Source organism: Mesoplodon mirus, assembly GCF_964341445.2.
Source record: "Mesoplodon mirus genome assembly, chromosome: X".
Taxonomy (NCBI): domain Eukaryota; kingdom Metazoa; phylum Chordata; class Mammalia; order Artiodactyla; family Ziphiidae; genus Mesoplodon; species Mesoplodon mirus.
Window position 1 is genome coordinate 99,648 of NC_138981.1, and position 21,322 is coordinate 120,969.

At 58.2% G+C, this 21,322-nt stretch overlaps 1 protein-coding gene across 1 annotated transcript in view; it reads right to left on the bottom strand.

Annotated features, from left to right (window-relative positions):
• Window positions 1-21,322, bottom strand: part of GTPBP6 (GTP binding protein 6 (putative)) — a 100,982-nt gene that overhangs the window by 68,014 nt on the left and 11,646 nt on the right. Inside the window, exons 9-14 of the mRNA XM_082608986.1 lie at window positions 18,163-18,300; window positions 17,537-17,607; window positions 17,279-17,409; window positions 16,882-16,952; window positions 15,875-16,033; window positions 14,266-14,474 (exon numbers count right to left, since the gene is read on the bottom strand). Coding sequence (XP_082465112.1) covers window positions 14,266-14,474; window positions 15,875-16,033; window positions 16,882-16,952; window positions 17,279-17,409; window positions 17,537-17,607; window positions 18,163-18,300 — 779 coding nt within the window. The remainder of the gene's footprint in view (window positions 1-14,265; window positions 14,475-15,874; window positions 16,034-16,881; window positions 16,953-17,278; window positions 17,410-17,536; window positions 17,608-18,162; window positions 18,301-21,322) is intronic.

Below are 21,322 nucleotides of genomic sequence, written 5' to 3' on the forward strand. Positions count from 1 at the left end.
GATGAGGTGACCCTATCCCTTGATGCTGCGATGAGGAGACCCTGTCCCGTGATGCTGTGATGAGGGGACCTGACCCGTGATGCTGTGATGAGGGGACTGTGTCCCTTGATGCTGTGGTGAGGGGACCCTGTCGCGTGATGGTGTGATGAGGGGACAAGGTCCCTTCATGTGGTGATGAGGGGACCCTGCCCACTGACGTGGTGATGAGGGACCCTGTCTCTTGATGTTGTAATGAGGGGACCCTGTTCCATGATTCTGTGATGAGGGAACCCTGTACCGTGATGCTGTGATGAGGGGACACTGACCCTTGATGTGGTGATGTGGGGACCCTGCCCAGTGATGCTGTGATGAGGGGACCCTGTCCTGCGATGCTGTGATGAGGGGACCCTAGCCCTTGATGTTGTCATGAGGGGACCCTGTCCCTTGACAGTTTGATGAGGTGACCCTATCCCTTGATGCTACGATTAGGAGACCCTGTCTCGTGATACTGTGATGAGGGGACCAGACCCGTGATGCTGTGATGAGGGGACCCTGTCTGTTGCTGCTGTGATGACGGGACCCTGTCCCTTGATGTTGTGTTGAGGGGCCCCTGTCCCTTGATTGGGTGATGAGGGGACCCTGCCCAGTGATGCTGTGATGAGCAGACCCTGCCCAATGATGCTGTGATGAGGGGACGCTTCCCAGTGATGCTGAGAGGAAACTGTTCCTTGCTGTGGTGATGAGGGGACCGTGTCCTGCGATGCTGTGATGAGGGGACCCTATGCCTTGATGTTGTCATGAGGGGACCCTGTCCCTTGACATTTTGATGAGGTGACCCTATCCCTTGATGCTGCGATGAGGAGACCCTGTCTCGTGATACTGTGATGCGGGGACCTGACCCGTGATGCTGTGATGAGGGGACCGTGTCCCTTGATGCTGTGGGGAGGGGACCCTGTCGCGTGATGGTGTGATGAGGGGACAATGTCCCTTCATGTGGTGATGAGGGGACCCTGTCCCATGATACTGTGATGAGAGGACCCTGTGCCTTGATTCTGTGATGAGGGGAACCTGTCCCGTGCTGCTTTTATGAGCGGACCTTTTCCAGTGATGCTGTTAGGAGGGGACACTGTCCCTTGGTGTGTTGATGAGGGCACCCTGCCCAGTGATGCTGTGATGAGGTGACCCTATCCCTTGATGCTGCGATGAGGAGACCCTGTCTCGTGATACTGTGATGAGGGGACCAGACCCGTGATGCTGTGATGAGGGGACCCTTCCCAGTGATGCTGAGAGGAACCTGTCCCTTGCTGTGGTGATGAGGGGACCCTGCCCCGTGACGCTGTCACGAGGGGACCCTCTCCCTTGATGGTGTGATGAGGGCATGCTTTTCTGTGATGCTCTGATGAGGGGACCCTGTGCCGTGATGCTGTGATGAGGGGACACTCTCCATTGGTGAGGTGATGAGGGGATCCTGCCCAGTGATTCTGGGATGAGGGAAACTGTCCCTTGATACTGTGATGCGGGGACGTTGTCCTGTGACGCTGTGATGAGGGGACCGAGTCCCTTGATGCTGTGGTGAGGGGACCCTGTCGCGTGATGGTGTGATGAGGGGACAATGTCCCTTCATGTGGTGATGAGGGGACCCTGCCCACTGACATGGTGATGAGGGGACCCTGTCCCGTGATGCTGTGAGGAGAGGATCGTGTCCCTTGATGCTGTGATGAGGGACCCTGTCTCTTGATGTTGTAATGAGGGGACCCTGTTCCGTAATTCTGTGATGAGGGAACCCTGTACCGTGATGCTGTGATGAGGGGACACTGAACGTTGATGTGGTGATGTGGGGACCCTGCCCAGTGATGCTGTGATGAGGGCACCCTGCCCAGTGATGCTGTGATGAGGGGACCATGTATCGTGATGCTGTGATGAGGGGACACTGACCCTTGATGTGGTGATGTGGGGACCCTGTCCAGTGATGCTGTGATGAGGGGACCCTATCCCTTGATGTTGTAATCAGGGAACCCTGTCCCTTGACAGTTTGATGAGGTGACCCTATCCCTTGATGCTGCGATGAGGAGACCCTGTCCCGTGATGCTGTGATGAGGGGACCTGACCCGTGATGCTGTGATGAGGGGACTGTGTCCCTTGATGCTGTGGTGAGGGGACCCTGTCGCGTGATGGTGTGATGAGGGGACAATGTCCCTTGATGTGGTGATGTGGGGACCCTGCCCAGTGATGCTGTGATGAGGGGACCCTGTCCCGTGATGCTGTGATGTGGACACATTGTCCCGTGATGATGTGATGAGGGAACCCTGTCCCATGATGTTGAGTTGAGGGGACCGTGTCCCTTGATGCTGTGATGACGGGACCCTAGGCCTTGATGTTGTCATGAGGGGACCCTGTCCCTTGACATTTTGATGAGGTGACCCTATCCCTTCATGCTGCGATGAGGAGACCCCGTCTCGTGATACTGTGATGCGGGGACCTGACCCGTGATGCTGTGATGAGGGGACCGTGTCCCTTGATGCTGCGGTGAGGGGACCCTGTCGCGTGATGGTGTGATGAGGGGACAATGTCCCTTCATGTGGTGATGAGGGGACCCTGCCCACTGACGTGGTGATGAGGGGACCCTGTCCTGTGATGCTGTGATGAGGGACCCTGTCTCTTGATGTTGTAATGAGGGGACCCAGTTCCATGATTCTGTGATGAGGGAACCCTGTACCGTGATGCTGTGATGAGGGAACACTGTCCCTTGATGTGCTGATGTGGGGACCCTGTCCAGTGATGCTGTGATGAGGGGACCCTGTCCTGCGATGCTGTGATGAGGGGACCCTATCCCTTGATGTTGTCATGAGGGGACCCTGTCCCTTGACAGTTTGATGAGGTGACCCTATCCCTTGATGCTGCGATTAGGAGACCCTGTCTCGTGATACTGTGATGAGGGGACCAGACCCGTGATGCTGTGATGAGGGGACCCTGTCTGTTGCTGCTGTGATGACGGGACCCTGTCCCTTGATGTTGTGTTGAGGGGCCCCTGTCCCTTGATTGGGTGATGAGGGGACCCTGCCCAGTGATGCTGTGATAAGCAGACCCTGCCCAATGATGCTGTGATGAGGGGACCCTTCCCAGTGATGCTGAGAGGAACCTGTTCCTTGTTGTGGTGATGAGGGGACCCTGTACTGCGATGCTGTGATGAGGGGACGCTATCCCTTGATGTTGTCATGAGGGGACCCTGTCCCTTGACACTTTGATGAGGTGACCCTATCCCTTGATGCTGCGATGAGGAGACCCTGTCTCGTGATACTGTGATGTGGGGATCTGACCCGTGATGCTGTGACGAGGGGACCGTGTCCCTTGATGCTGTGGTGAGGGGACCCTGTCGCGTGATGGTGTGATGAGGGGACAATGTCCCTTCATGTGGTGATGAGGGGACCCTGCCCACTGACGTGGTGATGAGGGGACCCTGTCCCGTGATGCTGTGAGGAGAAGATCCTGTCCCTTGATGCTGTGATGAGGGACCCTGTCTCTTGATGTTGTAATGAGGGGACCCTGTTCCATGATTCCGTGATGAGGGAACCCTGTACCGTGATGCTGTGATGAGGGGACACTGATCCTTGATGTGGTGATGTGGGGACCCTGCCCAGTGATGCTGTGATGAGGGGACCCTGTCCCGTGATGCTGTGATGTGGACACATTGTCCCGTGATGCTGTGATGAGGGAACCCTGTCCCATGATATTGAGGAGACCGTGTCCCTTGATGATGTGATGAGGGGACACTGTCCCTTGATGTGGTGATGTGGGGATTCTACCCAGTGATGCTTTGATGAGGGGACCCTATCCCTTGATGTTGTCATGAGGGGACCCTGTCCCTTGACATTTTGATGAGGTGACCCTATCCCTTGATGCTGCGATGAGGAGACCCTGTCCCGTGATGCTGTGATGAGGGGACCTGACCCGTGATGCTGTGATGAGGGGACTGTGTCCCTTGATGCTGTGGTGAGGGGACCCTGTCGCGTGATGGTGTGATGAGGGGACAATGTCCCTTCATGTGGTGATGAGGGGACCCTGCCCACTGACGTGGTGATGAGGGGACCCTGTCCCGTGATGCTGTGAGGAGAGGATCGTGTCCCTTGATGCTGTGATGAGGGACCCTGTCTCTTGATGTTGTAATGAGGGGACCCTGTTCCATGGTTCTGTGATGAGGGAACCCTGTACCGTGATGCTGTAATGAGGGGACACTGACCCTTGATGTGGTGATGTGGGGACCCTGCCCAGTGATGCTGTGATGAGGGGACCCTGTCCCGTGATGCTGTGATGTGGACACATTGTCCCGTGATGCTGTGATGAGGGAACCCTGTCCCATGATGTTGAGTTGAGGGGACCGTGTCCCTTGATGCTGTGATGAGGGGACCCTAGGCCTTGATGTTGTCATGAGGGGACCCTGTCCCTTGACATTTTGATGAGGTGACCCTATACCTTGATGCTGCGATGAGGAGACCCTGTCTCGTGATACTGTGATGAGGGGACCTGACACGTGATGCTGTCATGAGGGGACCGTGTCCCTTGAAGCTGTGGTGAGGGGACCCTGTCGCGTGATGGTGTGATCAGGGGACAATGTCCCTTCATGTGGTGATGAGGGGACCCTGCCCACTGACGTGGTGATGAGGGAACCCTGTCCTGTGATGCTGTGAGGAGAGGATCGTATCCCTTGATGCTGTGATGAGGGACCCTGTCTCTTGATGTTGTAATGAGGGGACCCAGTTCCATGATTCTGTGATGAGGGAACCCTGTACCGTGATGCTGTGATGAGGGAACACTGTCCCTTGATGTGCTGATGTGGGGACCCTGTCCAGTGATGCTGTGATGAGGGGACCCTGTCCTGCGATGCTGTGATGAGGGGACCCTAGCCCTTGATGTTGTCATGAGGGGACCCTGTCCCTTGACAGTTTGATGAGGTGACCCTATCCCTTGATGCTACGATTAGGAGACCCTGTCTCGTGATACTGTGATGCGGGGACCTGACCCGTGATGCTGTGATGAGGGGACCGTGTCCCTTGATGCTGTGGGGAGGGGACCCTGTCGCGTGATGGTGTGATGAGGGGACAATGTCCCTTCATGTGGTGATGAGGGGACCCTGTCCCATGATACTGTGATGAGAGGACCCTGTGCCTTGATTCTGTGATGAGGGGAACCTGTCCCGTGCTGCTTTTATGAGCGGACCTTTTCCAGTGATGCTGTTAGGAGGGGACACTGTCCCTTGGTGTGTTGATGAGGGCACCCTGCCCAGTGATGCTGTGATGAGGGGACCCTATCCCTTGATGTTGTCATGAGGGGACCCTGTCTCGTGATACTGTGATTAGGGGACACTCTCCATTGGTGTAGTGATGAGGGGATCCTGCCCAGTGATTCTGGGATGAGGGGACCCTGTCCCTTGATGCTGTGATGCGGGGACGTTGTCCCGTGACGCTGTGATGAGGGGACCGAGTCCCTTGATGCTGTGGTGAGGGGACCCTGCCCAGTGATGGTGTGATGAGGGGACCATGTACCGTGATGCTGTGATGAGGGGACACTGTCCCTTGATGTGGTGATGCGGGGACCCTACCCAGTGATGCTGTGATGAGGGGACCCTATCCCTTGATGTTGTCATGAGGGGACCCTGTCCCTTGACACTTTGATGAGGTGACCCTATCCCTTGATGCTGCGATGAGGAGACCCTGTCCCGTGATGCTGTGATGAGGGGACCCTTCCCAGTGATGCTGAGAGGGACCTGTCCCTTGCTGTGGTGATGAGGGGACCCTGCCCCGTGACGCTGTCATGAGGGGACCCTGTCCCTTGATGGTGTGATGAGGGCATGCTTTTCCGTGATGCTCTGATGAGGGGACCCTGTCCCGTGATGCTGTGATGAGGGGACACTCTCCATTGGTGAGGTGATGAGGGGATCCTGCCCAGTGATTCTGGGATGAGGGAAACTGTCCCTTGATACTGTGATGAGGGGACGTTGTCCCGTGACGCTGTGATGAGGGGACCGAGTCCCTTGATGCTGTGGTGAGGGGACCCTGTCGCGTGATGGTGTGATGAGGGGACAATGTCCCTTCATGTGGTGATGAGGGGACCCTGCCCACTGACGTGGTGATGAGGGGACCCTGTCCCGTGATGCTGTGAGGAGAGGATCGTGTCCCTTGATGCTGTGATGAGGGACCCTGTCTCTTGATGTTGTAATGAGGGGACCCTGTTCCATGATTCCGTGATGAGGGAACCCTGTACCGTGATGCTGTGATGAGGGGACACTGTCCCTTGATGTGGTGATGTCGGGACCCTACCCAGTGATGCTTTGATGAGGGGACCCTATCCCTTGTTGATGTCATGAGGGGACCCTGTCCCTTGACATTTTGATGAGGTGACCCTATCCCTTGATGATGCGATGAGGAGACCCTGTCCCGTGATGCTGTGATGCGGGGACCTGACCCGTGATGCTGTGATGAGGGGACCGTGTCCCTTGATGCTGTGGGGAGGGGACCCTGTCGCGTGATGGTGTGATGAGGGGACAATGTCCCTTCATGTGGTGATGAGGGGACCCTGTCCCATGATACTGTGATGAGAGGACCCTGTGCCTTGATTCTGTGATGAGGGGAACCTGTCCCGTGCTGCTTTTATGAGCGGACCTTTTCCAGTGATGCTGTTAGGAGGGGACACTGTCCCTTGGTGTGTTGATGAGGGCACCCTGCCCAGTGATGCTGTGATGAGGGGACCCTATCCCTTGATGTTGTCATGAGGGGACCCTGTCTCGTGATACTGTGATTAGGGGACACTCTCCATTGGTGTAGTGATGAGGGGATCCTGCCCAGTGATTCTGGGATGAGGGGACCCTGTCCCTTGATGCTGTGATGCGGGGACGTTGTCCCGTGACGCTGTGATGAGGGGACCGAGTCCCTTGATGCTGTGGTGAGGGGACCCTGCCCAGTGATGGTGTGATGAGGGGACCATGTACCGTGATGCTGTGATGAGGGGACACTGTCCCTTGATGTGGTGATGCGGGGACCCTACCCAGTGATGCTGTGATGAGGGGACCCTATCCCTTGATGTTGTCATGAGGGGACCCTGTCCCTTGACACTTTGATGAGGTGACCCTATCCCTTGATGCTGCGATGAGGAGACCCTGTCCCGTGATGCTGTGATGAGGGGACCTGACCCGTGATGCTGTGATGAGGGGACTGTGTCCCTTGATGCTGTGGTGAGGGGACCCTGTCGCGTGATGGTGTGATGAGGGGACAAGGTCCCTTCATGTGGTGATGAGGGGACCCTGCCCACTGACGTGGTGATGAGGGACCCTGTCTCTTGATGTTGTAATGAGGGGACCCTGTTCCATGATTCTGTGATGAGGGAACCCTGTACCGTGATGCTGTGATGAGGGGACACTGACCCTTGATGTGGTGATGTGGGGACCCTGCCCAGTGATGCTGTGATGAGGGGACCCTGTCCTGCGATGCTGTGATGAGGGGACCCTAGCCCTTGATGTTGTCATGAGGGGACCCTGTCCCTTGACAGTTTGATGAGGTGACCCTATCCCTTGATGCTACGATTAGGAGACCCTGTCTCGTGATACTGTGATGAGGGGACCAGACCCGTGATGCTGTGATGAGGGGACCCTGTCTGTTGCTGCTGTGATGACGGGACCCTGTCCCTTGATGTTGTGTTGAGGGGCCCCTGTCCCTTGATTGGGTGATGAGGGGACCCTGCCCAGTGATGCTGTGATGAGCAGACCCTGCCCAATGATGCTGTGATGAGGGGACGCTTCCCAGTGATGCTGAGAGGAAACTGTTCCTTGCTGTGGTGATGAGGGGACCGTGTCCTGCGATGCTGTGATGAGGGGACCCTATGCCTTGATGTTGTCATGAGGGGACCCTGTCCCTTGACATTTTGATGAGGTGACCCTATCCCTTGATGCTGCGATGAGGAGACCCTGTCTCGTGATACTGTGATGCGGGGACCTGACCCGTGATGCTGTGATGAGGGGACCGTGTCCCTTGATGCTGTGGGGAGGGGACCCTGTCGCGTGATGGTGTGATGAGGGGACAATGTCCCCTCATGTGGTGATGAGGGGACCCTGTCCCATGATACTGTGATGAGAGGACCCTGTGCCTTGATTCTGTGATGAGGGGAACCTGTCCCGTGCTGCTTTTATGAGCGGACCTTTTCCAGTGATGCTGTTAGGAGGGGACACTGTCCCTTGGTGTGTTGATGAGGGCACCCTGCCCAGTGATGCTGTGATGAGGGGACCCTATCCCTTGATGTTGTCATGAGGGGACCCTGTCCCTTGATAGTTTGATGAGGTGACCCTATCCCTTGATGCTGCGATGAGGAGACCCTGTCTCGTGATACTGTGATGAGGGGACCAGACCCGTGATGCTGTGATGAGGGGACCCTTCCCAGTGATGCTGAGAGGAACCTGTCCCTTGCTGTGGTGATGAGGGGACCCTGCCCCGTGACGCTGTCACGAGGGGACCCTCTCCCTTGATGGTGTGATGAGGGCATGCTTTTCTGTGATGCTCTGATGAGGGGACCCTGTGCCGTGATGCTGTGATGAGGGGACACTCTCCATTGGTGAGGTGATGAGGGGATCCTGCCCAGTGATTCTGGGATGAGGGAAACTGTCCCTTGATACTGTGATGCGGGGACGTTGTCCTGTGACGCTGTGATGAGGGGACCGAGTCCCTTGATGCTGTGGTGAGGGGACCCTGTCGCGTGATGGTGTGATGAGGGGACAATGTCCCTTCATGTGGTGATGAGGGGACCCTGCCCACTGACATGGTGATGAGGGGACCCTGTCCCGTGATGCTGTGAGGAGAGGATCGTGTCCCTTGATGCTGTGATGAGGGACCCTGTCTCTTGATGTTGTAATGAGGGGACCCTGTTCCGTAATTCTGTGATGAGGGAACCCTGTACCGTGATGCTGTGATGAGGGGACACTGAACGTTGATGTGGTGATGTGGGGACCCTGCCCAGTGATGCTGTGATGAGGGCACCCTGCCCAGTGATGCTGTGATGAGGGGACCATGTATCGTGATGCTGTGATGAGGGGACACTGACCCTTGATGTGGTGATGTGGGGACCCTGTCCAGTGATGCTGTGATGAGGGGACCCTATCCCTTGATGTTGTAATCAGGGAACCCTGTCCCTTGACAGTTTGATGAGGTGACCCTATCCCTTGATGCTGCGATGAGGAGACCCTGTCCCGTGATGCTGTGATGAGGGGACCTGACCCGTGATGCTGTGATGAGGGGACTGTGTCCCTTGATGCTGTGGTGAGGGGACCCTGTCGCGTGATGGTGTGATGAGGGGACAATGTCCCTTGATGTGGTGATGTGGGGACCCTGCCCAGTGATGCTGTGATGAGGGGACCCTGTCCCGTGATGCTGTGATGTGGACACATTGTCCCGTGATGATGTGATGAGGGAACCCTGTCCCATGATGTTGAGTTGAGGGGACCGTGTCCCTTGATGCTGTGATGACGGGACCCTAGGCCTTGATGTTGTCATGAGGGGACCCTGTCCCTTGACATTTTGATGAGGTGACCCTATCCCTTCATGCTGCGATGAGGAGACCCCGTCTCGTGATACTGTGATGCGGGGACCTGACCCGTGATGCTGTGATGAGGGGACCGTGTCCCTTGATGCTGCGGTGAGGGGACCCTGTCGCGTGATGGTGTGATGAGGGGACAATGTCCCTTCATGTGGTGATGAGGGGACCCTGCCCACTGACGTGGTGATGAGGGGACCCTGTCCTGTGATGCTGTGATGAGGGACCCTGTCTCTTGATGTTGTAATGAGGGGACCCAGTTCCATGATTCTGTGATGAGGGAACCCTGTACCGTGATGCTGTGATGAGGGAACACTGTCCCTTGATGTGCTGATGTGGGGACCCTGTCCAGTGATGCTGTGATGAGGGGACCCTGTCCTGCGATGCTGTGATGAGGGGACCCTATCCCTTGATGTTGTCATGAGGGGACCCTGTCCCTTGACAGTTTGATGAGGTGACCCTATCCCTTGATGCTGCGATTAGGAGACCCTGTCCCGTGATACTGTGATGAGGGGACCAGACCCGTGATGCTGTGATGAGGGGACCCTGTCTGTTGCTGCTGTGATGACGGGACCCTGTCCCTTGATGTTGTGTTGAGGGGCCCCTGTCCCTTGATTGGGTGATGAGGGGACCCTGCCCAGTGATGCTGTGATAAGCAGACCCTGCCCAATGATGCTGTGATGAGGGGACCCTTCCCAGTGATGCTGAGAGGAACCTGTTCCTTGTTGTGGTGATGAGGGGACCCTGTACTGCGATGCTGTGATGAGGGGACGCTATCCCTTGATGTTGTCATGAGGGGACCCTGTCCCTTGACACTTTGATGAGGTGACCCTATCCCTTGATGCTGCGATGAGGAGACCCTGTCTCGTGATACTGTGATGTGGGGATCTGACCCGTGATGCTGTGACGAGGGGACCGTGTCCCTTGATGCTGTGGTGAGGGGACCCTGTCGCGTGATGGTGTGATGAGGGGACAATGTCCCTTCATGTGGTGATGAGGGGACCCTGCCCACTGACGTGGTGATGAGGGGACCCTGTCCCGTGATGCTGTGAGGAGAAGATCCTGTCCCTTGATGCTGTGATGAGGGACCCTGTCTCTTGATGTTGTAATGAGGGGACCCTGTTCCATGATTCCGTGATGAGGGAACCCTGTACCGTGATGCTGTGATGAGGGGACACTGATCCTTGATGTGGTGATGTGGGGACCCTGCCCAGTGATGCTGTGATGAGGGGACCCTGTCCCGTGATGCTGTGATGTGGACACATTGTCCCGTGATGCTGTGATGAGGGAACCCTGTCCCATGATATTGAGGAGACCGTGTCCCTTGATGATGTGATGAGGGGACACTGTCCCTTGATGTGGTGATGTGGGGATTCTACCCAGTGATGCTTTGATGAGGGGACCCTATCCCTTGATGTTGTCATGAGGGGACCCTGTCCCTTGACATTTTGATGAGGTGACCCTATCCCTTGATGCTGCGATGAGGAGACCCTGTCCCGTGATGCTGTGATGAGGGGACCTGACCCGTGATGCTGTGATGAGGGGACTGTGTCCCTTGATGCTGTGGTGAGGGGACCCTGTCGCGTGATGGTGTGATGAGGGGACAATGTCCCTTCATGTGGTGATGAGGGGACCCTGCCCACTGACGTGGTGATGAGGGGACCCTGTCCCGTGATGCTGTGAGGAGAGGATCGTGTCCCTTGATGCTGTGATGAGGGACCCTGTCTCTTGATGTTGTAATGAGGGGACCCTGTTCCATGGTTCTGTGATGAGGGAACCCTGTACCGTGATGCTGTAATGAGGGGACACTGACCCTTGATGTGGTGATGTGGGGACCCTGCCCAGTGATGCTGTGATGAGGGGACCCTGTCCCGTGATGCTGTGATGTGGACACATTGTCCCGTGATGCTGTGATGAGGGAACCCTGTCCCATGATGTTGAGTTGAGGGGACCGTGTCCCTTGATGCTGTGATGAGGGGACCCTAGGCCTTGATGTTGTCATGAGGGGACCCTGTCCCTTGACATTTTGATGAGGTGACCCTATACCTTGATGCTGCGATGAGGAGACCCTGTCTCGTGATACTGTGATGAGGGGACCTGACACGTGATGCTGTCATGAGGGGACCGTGTCCCTTGAAGCTGTGGTGAGGGGACCCTGTCGCGTGATGGTGTGATCAGGGGACAATGTCCCTTCATGTGGTGATGAGGGGACCCTGCCCACTGACGTGGTGATGAGGGAACCCTGTCCTGTGATGCTGTGAGGAGAGGATCGTATCCCTTGATGCTGTGATGAGGGACCCTGTCTCTTGATGTTGTAATGAGGGGACCCAGTTCCATGATTCTGTGATGAGGGAACCCTGTACCGTGATGCTGTGATGAGGGAACACTGTCCCTTGATGTGCTGATGTGGGGACCCTGTCCAGTGATGCTGTGATGAGGGGACCCTGTCCTGCGATGCTGTGATGAGGGGACCCTAGCCCTTGATGTTGTCATGAGGGGACCCTGTCCCTTGACAGTTTGATGAGGTGACCCTATCCCTTGATGCTACGATTAGGAGACCCTGTCTCGTGATACTGTGATGAGGGGACCAGACCCGTGATGCTGTGATGAGGGGACCCTGTCTGTTGCTGCTGTGATGACGGGACACTGTCCCTTGATGTTGTGTTGAGGGGCCCCTGTCCCTTGATTGGGTGATGAGGGGACCCTGCCCAGTGATGCTGTGATGAGCAGACCCTGCCCAATGATGCTGTGATGAGGGGACCCTTCCCAGTGATGCTGAGAGGAAACTGTTCCTTGCTGTGGTGATGAGGGGACCGTGTCCTGCGATGCTGTGATGAGGGGACCCTATGCCTTGATGTTGTCATGAGGGGACCCTGTCCCTTGACATTTTGATGAGGTGACCCTATCCCTTGATGCTGCGATGAGGAGACCCTGTCTCGTGATACTGTGATGCGGGGACCTGACCCGTGATGCTGTGATGAGGGGACCGTGTCCCTTGATGCTGTGGGGAGGGGACCCTGTCGCGTGATGGTGTGATGAGGGGACAATGTCCCTTCATGTGGTGATGAGGGGACCCTGTCCCATGATACTGTGATGAGAGGACCCTGTGCCTTGATTCTGTGATGAGGGGAACCTGTCCCGTGCTGCTTTTATGAGCGGACCTTTTCCAGTGATGCTGTTAGGAGGGGACACTGTCCCTTGGTGTGTTGATGAGGGCACCCTGCCCAGTGATGCTGTGATGAGGGGACCCTATCCCTTGATGTTGTCATGAGGGGACCCTGTCTCGTGATACTGTGATTAGGGGACACTCTCCATTGGTGTAGTGATGAGGGGATCCTGCCCAGTGATTCTGGGATGAGGGGACCCTGTCCCTTGATGCTGTGATGCGGGGACGTTGTCCCGTGACGCTGTGATGAGGGGACCGAGTCCCTTGATGCTGTGGTGAGGGGACCCTGCCCAGTGATGGTGTGATGAGGGGACCATGTACCGTGATGCTGTGATGAGAGAACACTGTCCCTTGATGTGGTGATGTGGGGACCCTGTCCAGTGATGCTGTGATGAGGGGACCCTGTCCTGCGATGCTGTGATGAGGGAACCCTAGCCCTTGATGTTGTCATGAGGGGACCCTGTCCCTTGACAGTTTGATGAGGTGACCCTATCCCTTGATGCTGCGATGAGGAGACCCTGTCTCGTGATACTGTGATGAGGGGACCTGACCCGTGATTCTGTGATGAGGGGACCGTGTCCCTTGATGCTGTGGTGAGGGGACCCTGTCACATGATGGTGTGATAAGCGGACAATGTCCCTTCATGTGGTGATGAGGGGACCCTGCCCACTGACATGGTGATGAGGGGACCCTGTCCTGTGATGCTGTGAGGAGAGGATCGTGTCCCTTGATGCTGTGATGAGGGACCCTGTCTCTCGATGTTGTAATGAGGGGACCAGTTCCATGATTCTGTGATGAGGGAACCCTGTACCGTGACGCTGTGATGAGGGAACACTGTCCCTTGATGTGGTGATGTGGGGACCCTGCCCAGTGATGCTGTGCTGAGGGGACCCTGTCCCGCAATGCTGTGATGAGGGGACCCTAGACCTTGATGTTGTCATGAGGGGACCCTGTCCCTTGACATTTTGATGAGGTGTCTCTATCCCTTGATTCTGCTGTGAGGAGACCCTGTCTCGTGATACTGTGATGAGGGGACCTGGCCCCGTGATGCTGTGACGAAGGGATCGTGTCCCTTGATGCTGTGATGACGGGACCCTGTCCCGTGATGCTGTGATGTGGACAGATTGTCCCGTGATGCTGTGATGAGGGAACCCTGTCCCTTGATGTTGTGTTGAGGGGACCGTGTCCCTTGATGCTGTGATGAGGGGACCCTCACCCGTGATGTTGTGATGAGGGGACCTTGTCCCTTGATTTCGTGATGAGGGAACCCTTCCCAGTGATGCTGTGATGACTGGACCCTGCCCAGTGATGCTGTGATGAGGGGACCCTGTCCCTTGCTGTGGTGATAAGGGGACCCTGCCCCGTGATGCTGCGATGAGGGAACCCTGCCCCATGATGTTGTGATTAGGGGACCCTGTCTGTTGATGGTGTGATGAGGGGACCCTTTCCCTAGATGTTGTAATGAAGGGACCCTGTCCCGTGATGTTGGGATGACGAGACCTGCCTCCCGTTTCTGGGTATTTGAGTCGACCTGGCCCCTCCACACTCACCGAGTGGCGCACGTCCTCCAGGGTCGCCGAGAAGGACTCGACCAGGCTGTGGGGCAGCTGGGAGAGGAAGCCAATGGTGTCCACGTAGATGACGGTCACCCGGGAGGGCAGCCACCCCGCGTGCGCTGTGACGTCCAGCGTGGCAAACAGCTGGTCCCGGGGCTGGATGGCGGCGTCCCCCGTCAGCGCCTTGATCAACGTGGTCTTTCCTGCACGTGGGGCACAAGGGGACCGTGCGTGTCAGACCCCTCTGGTCCCCCAGTGAGCACTGTGGACCTCGGGGCTGCCCCACTCTGACCACATGGCGCTGGAGGGTGGGCAGGGGCAGGTCTGTGCGCTGGGTACTCTGTGCAGGCCCGTGGGACGCGGCGCGGGCTGTGCGTGGACTGAGCTGCCGCGGTCTAGGCTTCAGGGTAAAGTGGACCAGGGTCAGGGCAAGCGTGCTGGTGTAGGAGGGAGAGACGGCGTAGACACAGACGGTGGTGACGTGCATGTGAGGTGGGCAGGCGTCCACACAGGCGGAGGGATGGTACTGTGGAGTAACCGAGCCGTGGTGTGATGTCTATGTAGACGAGGGGATGGTGGAGTAGGGGGTGCGGTGTGTGCAGAGAGGTAGTGAGGGTGTAGACAGTGTTGTGTGTACCTGAGGGGCCCTAGAGCACCCGCCTCCACAGCCTTTCCTGACAACGTGGACACTGTCCACCGAGCCCAGGCTCAAGGGCACCAGTAGTAACCGTCCAGCCCAGGGACACCCCCTGGCTATGCCTGGTCCACCAGGAGGTGGTGACGGGTCCTGCCATCGAGTAACTGGAGGGCGGGGCGCAGCCTGGACACCACTGCTCAGTGAAGGGCCCCGAACTCCTGGCCGGTGAGAGTCGGGACCAAGCGGACACTCACTGGATGCTCTGACAGTTAGAGGACACGCCGCCCTCCAAGGATACGGCCAGGAGGGGCCGTCGGGATTTCCTGGCACGGGTGATCTTACCTGTAGACATTTATGACTTTTGAAACCTGGACGCCCCACAGCTTCCTGTGCACGTCTGTGGGACATTCCCTCCCTCCTCTGGACGCAGACCGTGAGCGCCTGATACAGGGACGGGCCCGGCATGGCGGTGCTTCCCGAGCACGTGGCGGGGCCGGGCCTCAGGGCAGCCCAGCGAGCGCTGTGGACAGAGTCCCCACAGTGCAGGGAACTGGGTGCTTTCCCCTTATCTCAGGGCACCGGGGATCCTACAGGACGCCCTGCACTCTGTCCCCCACGGGGAGTCCACTTGATGTGCTCGTGCAGACAAAGCTGAGAACAGACTGTGAGGTCTTCCTCGGCGACACCTCAATCACTCTGACCCCTGGAAGATCCTGCCCACTGTCAATGGACTTAAAACTGTCCCCACTTCGTCGTTCTCAGAGTCTGGAGGACATCCACTGAGAGGGGCGTCAGCGCACAGCAGTCACACGGGGGCCGCGTCGCCCCCGGGACGCCCAGGGATGGGACCCGAGTCCCGTCCTCCTCACCGAGGGCTATAGCCCTCCGCGAACACCCAGTCTCGCCGGGTCGGCAAGCGGGTTCTCCTAGCGCACCCCGCCCAGCCCCGGCGGGCCCACTCCTCACCGCAGTTTGTGTAGCCCACCACGGAGACCACAGGGATCTCCCGCCGCCTCCGCTGCTGGCCCAGGAGAAGCCTCTTCCGGCGGAGTCTGTCCAGGGCCTTCCGAATCTTCGCTTCCTTATCCTTCAGGAGGCGCTGCTGCACCTGCAGGAAAGACTCTCCTAGAAACATGCAAGATGGCGAGTCAGTGGGCAGACACGAAAGGCGCAAGAGACACGGGGGTGCCTGTGGGGGACGTGGACAGGCTCCCTCTTGGGGCTGCAGGGACCCCCCTCCCCACCCCAGCCTGCTCCCCTGCACACTTGGCCCCAACACCTTCTGTTCTGAGACAGCTCTGCCCAGCGTGAGGCGGCCTGGCACTTCTGCCCTCTGAGGTCACCTGGGCTCCCCTTTACCCAGGAGGAAGAGGCCAAGGGGAGAGCCTCAGAAGGGCCCCCATGATACCCACAGCGGGCTGAGTGGTGCCCCAAAGATGTGTCCACACCCTGACCCCCAGGACCTACAAATGGGGCCTTATTAAGAAACAGGGTCTCTGCAGGTGTGATGCAGGGAAGGGTCTGAGATGAGGTCCTCCTGGAGGAGGGTGGCCCTACATCCAATGACAGGGTCCTTCTAAGAGACAGAAGAGGAGAGACACAGAGGAGAAACCACGTGAAGATAGAGGCAGAGACGGGAGGGACGCGGCCACGAGCCCAGGGATGCCCGGAGCCCCCAGAAGCTGGAAGGGGCGGGAAGGACCCTCCCCCGGAGCCTCCAGAAGGAACCAGCCCCAATAACTCCTTGATCTGCTCTGCAGGATTCACGGAGGATCAATGTCTGTGGTTTTAAGGCACCGGTTCGTGGTCCTTCGTTACGGCCGCACCAGGGAAACACCTTGACACCCTCCTTTGACTGTGACCATGGACGAGGCCCCAGCAGGACCTCTGAGGGACGTCGTCCCCTTTGTAGGGGTGGTGGCCACAACACCCCCCCTTCTGAGCTCCCGGTGACAACACGTCAGACACTGTACCTGACCCCATGATGTTGCGGGAGTCCCGCCCTCGGCCGCCCAGGTGGGCAACGTGGTTTTTCAGGCAGGACCTGGCGTGGAAATGGGTCGGCTCAGGAGACGGGAGCACGTGCCCGTGGGAGGCTGGCACAGAGCCCTGGGTGGGAAGTGGGCATCTAGACAGGAAGAACAGGCTCGCTCGGGACCTCCCCGACGCGTGGGCCTTCACGGGCGGGGACGCAGGGTCCCTTGCGGGGTGGCGCTCCTTGTGGGCCGCGTGCCCTGGTAGGTGTGCTGCTTGGCCACGTCCCCACTGGCCACATTCCACCCTCACCACCCTGGCAACACTCCAGGTGGGGAAAGCAAGAAGGGGTCCAAGGAGGGCTCCGTCTGCCCCGAGCCCAGGCTCTGCAGGTACCTGCGCAGGGGCAGCTCGGCCAGTGCCACCTGCAGCCGGGCCTCCTCGGTGCGGGCGTTGCAGCGGAAAATATGAAGAACCACCGTGAATCGGTCGAACACCCGCACACCCCAGGCGGCTTCCAGTTCTTTCTAGAAGATGGAGTGCGAGGGAGGGGACCTGTGGTGACCCCAGGCCCGTGGAGACCTGTGTCCTCACGGGGACACTGACCCGCTCCCTCAGCCGCCGTGGGCGGGAAACAGCGAGCTTCTGAGGTACCTTGGTGGGTGCAGCCATCCTCTCCACATTCAGGAAGACGGCGGTGATTTCCGGGGACCCTCTGATTTTCTCTAGGAAAAGAGGTTGGCCTCTCAGAGGCCTGCATGCCCACGATGTCTGTCTGGGGACCCTGCACTTTGGCCGTGTTCGCCAGACACCCCGAGTCTGAGCACAGTATTTGTCAAGTGTGGGTCGGGGAGGACCGGACCGGGTCCCTCTTCAGGGGAGTAGATCTCACACACATGGGGGTCCCATGACCCCACGGGGACTCAGTGCCCGTTAGACAACAGATGGGCGGTGAGCGCCCCCCTTGGCATGTCTCCTGCTCTGAGCTGTGAGCTAGACATGGGTTTGGGGCGGGGACGTCGGGGTCCATGGAAGGCAGGGGTCACACGCAGGACCCCCTCCGCCGGGCACTGGGGGGGCGTGGGCTGGGCTGGGCTGGGGCGCGGGGCTGGCGTGCGCCCGACTCTCACAGGTCCCTCCTGTGTCCTGGGGCCTCGTTTGAATTCTCACGCGGGCGTGGTGGCTTTTGCCGTCTCATCCAAGTTCCTGTGAGGCCCAGAGGGACGGCCATGCTTGCTCTGTTTCTGGGAGGGTGACGGGGACACGTGCGCTGGACTCACCTGTCAGGCGCTCCAAGGTCCCTGTGCCGAAGATGAGCTTCCTGTCTGGCGTTTTGGTGGGCACCACCATCGTGTCCACCACCGACCAGCCATCCACCGTGTGCACCAGCGCTTGTGCCTCCACCACCTGCCACTCAACTTTGGGGAGAGACAGGCCAGTGTGAGGGTCATTTCCGGCTGGGTCAGCCCCGGGCTGTGTCCAGCCCTGCCCAGGGCCACGTGCCCCAGGCTGGGATGGCTTCCTGCTTCCTGCCTACACAACGGTCCCGAGAGCGCGCCCCAGTCAGCATTTGCTCGAAATGCAGCTCTGTTCTTCTGGGTAGATGGTCAGGAGGGGTGGACACAGGACCGGGGAGGGGAGGAGGGCACTGAGCTGAGCAGAGATGCGGGGATGGCCGCCCCCCGCCCCCCGTGTTGGAATCTGAGACGTTTGCCCCGTGGGGACACATGGTCCCTTGTAACCCACTGGACAGCGTCCCCTGTGAGGCTCCCAAGGGCCCATAGAACCTGCCGCCCTGCCTGCAGGGTGGGCTGTGTCCCCGTGGGTTCCCTGTCCTCGGTGAGCCCAGCCTGGTCTTAGCCTGGCCCCAGTGGCTGCCCATACCGAGCCTGGCCCCAGAAAGGCAGCGCCCACCCAGGGTCCCTGGCCGTGAACGGTCAGGATGATGATGATGATGATGCGTGCGCGCGTGGGGCGTGGGTGGTGGGAGAGGCAGGGCCCACCCAGGGCAGGAGCCCAGGACACTGAGGGCACAGGCCGTGGATGGAGGGCTGACGGGGCCACCCCGCCCTAGGCTCTCCTCCTCACGGCCCTTCCCGAGGAGGAAGGGGGCACGGGGCAGCCGAGACTCTCCCCTGAGGGAGAGCAGGCAGGTGGGCAGTGACGCCAACATGCCCCGGGGCTGGGCCCAGACAGGGTGGACGAGGCTGACTCAGGTCTGGAGGGGCGGTGGCCTGGAGGACAGCTCTGCGGGGCCCCAGGCGTGTTCTCTGTGAGATGGGGAGCGTGTGCTCCAAGCCCCACGGGAGGCCGGGCCCCCATCCCGTGCCCACGCCCCCGCCCCCTGGGAGGCCACCCTCGCACAGAGTCTCAGAGCCGCGGCCCCTCTGTGGCGCCCCTGCTTCGCTGTCTGTCCCCACTCCCCGGACACCTGGGTGCTGCCGTCTCTGGGGTCACCTGACCCTCCTCAGGGCACAGCCAGGACACAGGCCAGAGGCTCGGGAGTAGGGGCCGGGCAGGGTCTGAAGCCACAGAGCAGGGTCCCCCCATTCTCTGGGCTGTGCGGGGGGTCCCCATCTTCTGGGACATGGGGGGTGGGGTCTCCCCATCCTCTGGGATATAGGGGGCGGGGTCCCCCATTCTCTAGGCCAAGGGGAGGCAGAGTCTTCTTGGGTGTGACTCCCCATGGGCCCGCCAGCTCGTCCCACCTCCTCCAGCTGCTGGTCGCTCAGGTCAGCAGGTGCTTGGTCACGCCTGACCTCCGTCCTTCAGCTGCAGGTCTGACCCAGCAGTAATCCCTGCAGGTGCTGTCTCTCCCGATCCCAGGTGCCGCGGCCCCAGCTCCGTGGTGAGAGCCTGCGCGGGGGCCAGCGGCCTCCCTCCTGCTGCGCTGCACAGCTGCTCGCTTGGGGGTCTGGCACCCCGCAACCCCACCCCGAAGGCCAGGGTTAGGATTCGGTGGGGATGGAAACGGAGAAGCACTTGTGCAGGTGACAGCCCAGGGGCACAGGCACCGTAAGGCACTGAACCCTGATCCCAGGACCACAGCAGGCTTCCCCTCCCCCACACATCAGCCCCTCCCCACAAAGGTCCATTTACAGCAGTTCCCTTCACCTTCTGCATCACGTCCAGCTATCGAGAAAAAATTACCAGGCGCACCAAAAGGCAAACCCGAAGAGACACAGCAAGCGTGAGAACCAGACGTGCCAGGGATGCTGGAATTACTGGACCAGGAACTTAAAACAACTATGATTAACGTGCCAAGGGGCCTAATGGATTTAGTAGACAGCATGCAAGGACGGATGGGCAAGGCAAGCAGAGATAGAAATCCCAAGAAAGAAGCAAAAAGACCTGCTAGAGATCACAAGCGCTCTGGCAGAAATGACGAGCGCCTCTCACGGGCCTGCTGGTAGACTGGACTCGGCAGAGAAAGGATCCCGGAGTTTCAGCATGTGACAACACGGAAAATTAAACACGTCTGCTCTGCAAAGACGTCATCAGCGGACTGAGAAGTTAAGCCACAGACCTGGGAGAAAATACGTGCAAAACACGCATCCATAAGCACTGGTATCCAAAATAGAAAAACAATTCTTAAAGTTCAGCAATAAGGAAACAATCTACTAAAACACGGGCCAGAGACCGTAACAGACACCTCACCAAAAAGATATACAGATGGCAAATGACCATGTGACAAGATGCTCCACGTCCTCTGTCATCAGGGAAATGCAAACTAAAACAGCAATGAGGCACCACCACACACCTATCGTGTAACAGCCGAAATCCACAATCCTGACAACACGAAATGCCGACAAGCACGTGCAGCATCCCTCCCCCGCATCGCTGGGAGGGACGCAAGATGGTACGGCCACGTTGGAGGATGGTCTGGCAGTTTCTTACAAAGCTAAACACACGCTTACCATACAATCCGGCTCTCATACTCCTTGCTATTTGCCCAAAGGATGTGAAAACTTACAGCCACACAAAAACCTGCACATCGATGTTTATAGCAGCTTTATTCATAATTGCCAAAACGGAAGCAACAAAGATGTCCTTTAGTACATGACTAGATAAATAAGCTGTGGTCTATCCAGACAACAGAATATTATTCAGCGCTAAAGTGAAATGAGCTGTCAGGCCACGAAAAGACATGGAGGAACCTTAAATGCATATGACTGAGTGAAAGGCGGCAGTGAGAGAAGGCTGCAGACTGTGTGATTCCAGCTCTATGACACTCTGGAAAAGGCACAACGATGGAGACAGTAAAAGGCCCACTGGTTGTCAGGGGGTTAAGAGGGGGAGGGAGGGATGAATGGGTGGAGCACAGGGGATGTTCAGGGCAGTGAAACTACTCTGTGCGATGCTGTAACGGTGGATACATGTCATCATCCATTTGCCCAAACCCACAGAACGTACACCACCAGGAGTGAACCCTAATTAACG